At 39.4% G+C, this 3707-nt stretch overlaps 1 protein-coding gene across 1 annotated transcript; it reads left to right on the top strand.

Moving 5' to 3' along the window:
- Window positions 1-2791: 2791 nt before the first annotated feature.
- Window positions 2792-3439, top strand: ATPsynF (ATP synthase, subunit F). The gene has a single exon (XM_065231614.1). It carries the CDS (start codon window positions 2897-2899, stop codon window positions 3218-3220), a length of 324 nt encoding a protein of 107 aa, XP_065087686.1. The 5' UTR covers window positions 2792-2896; the 3' UTR covers window positions 3221-3439.
- Window positions 3440-3707: the final 268 nt, after the last annotated feature.

Below are 3707 nucleotides of genomic sequence, written 5' to 3'. Positions count from 1 at the left end.
CATCCTAACATCTCTGCCGAGTCTTCCGTATAATTATTAATCGTTTATCTAAAATTATATGTTTATTTGATCACTTAGTATGTACAACATATTATTAACTAGCCTACGGCTAAAAATCACAAAAATAAAGAAAAAAAAAAAAAAAAAAACATATTATGTAGATTTTCCGTTACCCTTTTATTGCAAAATAACCTATCGATGTCAAACCAACGTGTATTGCTAAAGAAGTTTGGTTTTGAACATAATAGCATGTTTTTTGTTTAAATAGAATCCGCGTAAATGGACCAATACACAGAATACGGAGTTTGTCATAGATGGTTCCAAGATGGAATATCTCCTTATCCTGACCATACAGAAGGTTTCTGTCTTCAGCAAATGTGTTCAGTGGGTCAAGGACATTTGGTAGGTGCACAGAAGCTCAGCATTTTATCACTACGCGACGCTAATATGTAAGTAAATTTCCTGAATATGCTATATCTTGGGATCCTAGCCATATAGATGGCTACAGCCTTCGGCAAATTTGTTCAGTGGGCAAGGACTTTTCATTGGTGGACGGAAGAGCAGGATTTTCTCACTATGTAGCACTAGTGTGCAAGTGTATTTCCTGAATATGCTATATATTGTGTTCCAGGTCATACAAAGTTACAGTCTTCGGTAAATTTGTTCAGTAGGTTATTGACTATTGGTGGACAGAAGTTTCTCACTACGCGGTGCTAGTGTGCAAGTGTATTTTCTGAATCCAGCATTTTACGAGCACTTATGGCCGCCACAATCTTGCTGAGTTTTTGGTAGGAACATATGATTTGACGTTTGGGTTGTGTCGTTTGACGTGTAAACGTTCAAATTTGAACTCAGCCAGATTGTGGCGGCCATAAGCGATCGTAAAATACTGGATATAGTAAATAGTTATTTAGGTGAAAATACCCATAAAAAAAGGATTTTTTGGCATTAGAGGCATTAAAAAATAATTACTAAACTTGCTCAAACTCAATCAATCAAGCCCGAAACTATACATACTACAAAGCATGAATATTTAATCATCCAACAGTCCATATTTTATTTGTTACCACTAACCTCGAGCACGCCGTGAGGAATCGGTCCTCGCTCTACTAAATTTAGTTTTAAGGTGATTCCTTGTAGAGTCCATAAATGGCCGCCACATAGGCTATAAATGCACTCCTACCCCGAAATTTCAATTACAAAAATCTCGGAAATTAGAGACCCATTTCACCTGAAATTGCTACTGCATGTATGCTGCAGTGCAGCAAACGTACAGTCGCGTAAAGTAACAGTTTCATTGTAGTACGTGTCGTGGAAGCTGATATTTGTGCACTTAAAGTTTCAAAGTGGTAGTGAGAATAAGGAACTCACAGCGAAACACCTTTAGGAATATTGTTATACAAAAACTGAATATCGCGTCCGTAAAGCTACTGCGAATGAGCCTGGACAAATAAGCAAACTATAAAAACAGTCTTCAGGAATGTCAATGCTCAGAATGCTGAGGATGGTTCTTGATCGCCCTTTCGACACTAGAATAATAAATTTACACGAAGAGGCAGGCATTCCCAAAATAGATTCCAGAATTAACAAAGTTAAGACTAAATGTGCAAAAATGAAATATATAAGAACATGCTTTGTTAAGCAATTTGTATAAAGTAGATTAAGTGTATACAGTAGTTGTAGTTGTTAATAGTAGTTATAAGTAGTTTGCTTTTTCCAATTTAAAACAAATCAATCCCACCAAGGTGGTCATTCTCTAAACAAGCCTGATAGGACAAGGAACTCTAATTAATAATAATTGAAATTTCAAAAGAACTAGAGTTGAAAAGACGCATCTGTGTCGCTTGATAACTCATACATGTAAACATTACAAATACAAGAAATAAAGATAAAAAAGGGAATGTTAATGCACAGGAAAATCACACCTTTTTTTTTAACTATTTAGGAGAAAAACCAAAATCTGGACCTATATTTTGTCATTAATCAAATAAGCAAATTGTTTGCACCAATAGTTCTACTATCGGAGCACCGCACACCGCTATATCGCAACATAAAATTCCTCACTCCGGCTTGTGCATTATACATTTTATGCTTCGATTTGTTGACAGCAGGGTGGTAATCTTCTTCCTCCCCAACCCACTCGAAGGGGTGGCGAGAGCATAAAAAAATAAAACACAAAATACCATCCACATGAGAAAAAAATGCACTTTTCTTCCGCGACGAATCGAGTTGGAAATTCACTTCACCTTTTCCGAACCATAACACTCACTTCACCATCAATGTCCACCCGCACCGACTGACCACTTCCGCCGGGAACACACTGGTCCTGTTTTGGTTTTCCTAGATGGCCACTTGATACGGAAAAATGTGAAACATATTTTTCTTTCGTTCTGACCTACCACCGCGCGAGACTGCTCAATCGGGTGAAAAACTCGTTTTTCGTGTGCCTCCAGCGGTGATGTTTCGCTCTCTCTCGCCTTGTCACTTTTCTCTGTGTTGTTTGGAAATATTTCAAATGCACAGTGGGTGGTTCCGTTTGTTATCAGATTGAATGGATTATAAAAACATGTTTTTTTGCCTATATGGAGCAGCGTTTTCGTCAGATTTATCTCTATATTTTATCGGCAGATGGTGAACATTATCTTTACAACTATTTCGCTGTAAAACTCAATGAAAATGTAAATTGAACAGCATTTGAAAATAGAACGAAATATTTCAAAAAAATCAATGTCAGTCAGACATAAATTACCGTTTTGTTCGTTTTTCTCACCATCACCTGTCGTCGACCATCGGCTCACCAGACAGCTCGCAGTCTAACCACGAAAAGTGCCAGAGAAGCACGCACCCTCCATTTGCGGAACGTTCGAACGAGTGAAGCTGCAGAAAAGAGTGCGCGATGGCTTTCGGTGATTATCCGGCGGAGTACAATCCGAAGGTCCATGGACCGTACGACCCAGCCCGCTACTATGGCAAGTCGGAAACCCCCTTCGGACAGGTTAAGCTGAACGAAATCGGTGCCTGGTTCGGCCGTCGGGACAAGAACCCAAAGGCTGTCGCTGGTGCCTTGAGCCGTACCTACTGGAGATGGCAACACAAGTACTGGCAGCCGAAGCGGATGGGAATCGCCCCATTCTTCCAGGTCATCTTCGGCGGAATGGTATTCTTCTATGCCATCAACTACGGTAAGCTGAAGCACCACAGGAACTACAAGTACCATTAAACGGTGCACCAGCAGGAAGAAGCAAGAACCGACCAAAATCATCGTTATGTAAGAACGGCGATTCCTAGCGACGTATGGCTGGATCCGGGGTATGGTTCTGCTTCTGGGAGATAGTGATTAGGCATAAGTTAGCAGATGGATGCTGCCCAGGCGGATATCTGGTAATTTTGTTCGGCAAATGAATTATGTAATTCGCGAAAAATAAAAATGTATCAAAAATTTCGTTTTCCTGTCAAGTGTAAATTCCTGTCCCGCGATGACCGCCCTGTTCGAATTGTGAGTGCCGACGTGAATATTGGAGGAAATTAATAAATATGATTAGTTTTTTTTTTCTATTAATGAAACAACATCGATTTTATTTATATTCTTTGTAGGGGAAGGAAGGGCATAGTAAGCTTCCTGTGCTTTAGATTTCTTATGGTTCGAAACAAAATAATTGGGTTCTTTAAGGGTATTCAGGTAAATGCATATTCGTAATCTGCATTAA

Source organism: Ochlerotatus camptorhynchus, unplaced genomic scaffold, assembly GCF_037179485.1.
Source record: "Ochlerotatus camptorhynchus isolate MF236.1 unplaced genomic scaffold, CSIRO-AGI_Acam_v1.1 ptg000357l, whole genome shotgun sequence".
In the NCBI taxonomy this organism is placed as follows: Eukaryota; Metazoa; Arthropoda; class Insecta; order Diptera; family Culicidae; genus Ochlerotatus; species Ochlerotatus camptorhynchus.
Note: the sequence above shows the minus strand (reverse complement) of the source record. Positions and strands in the feature narration are given on the sequence as shown.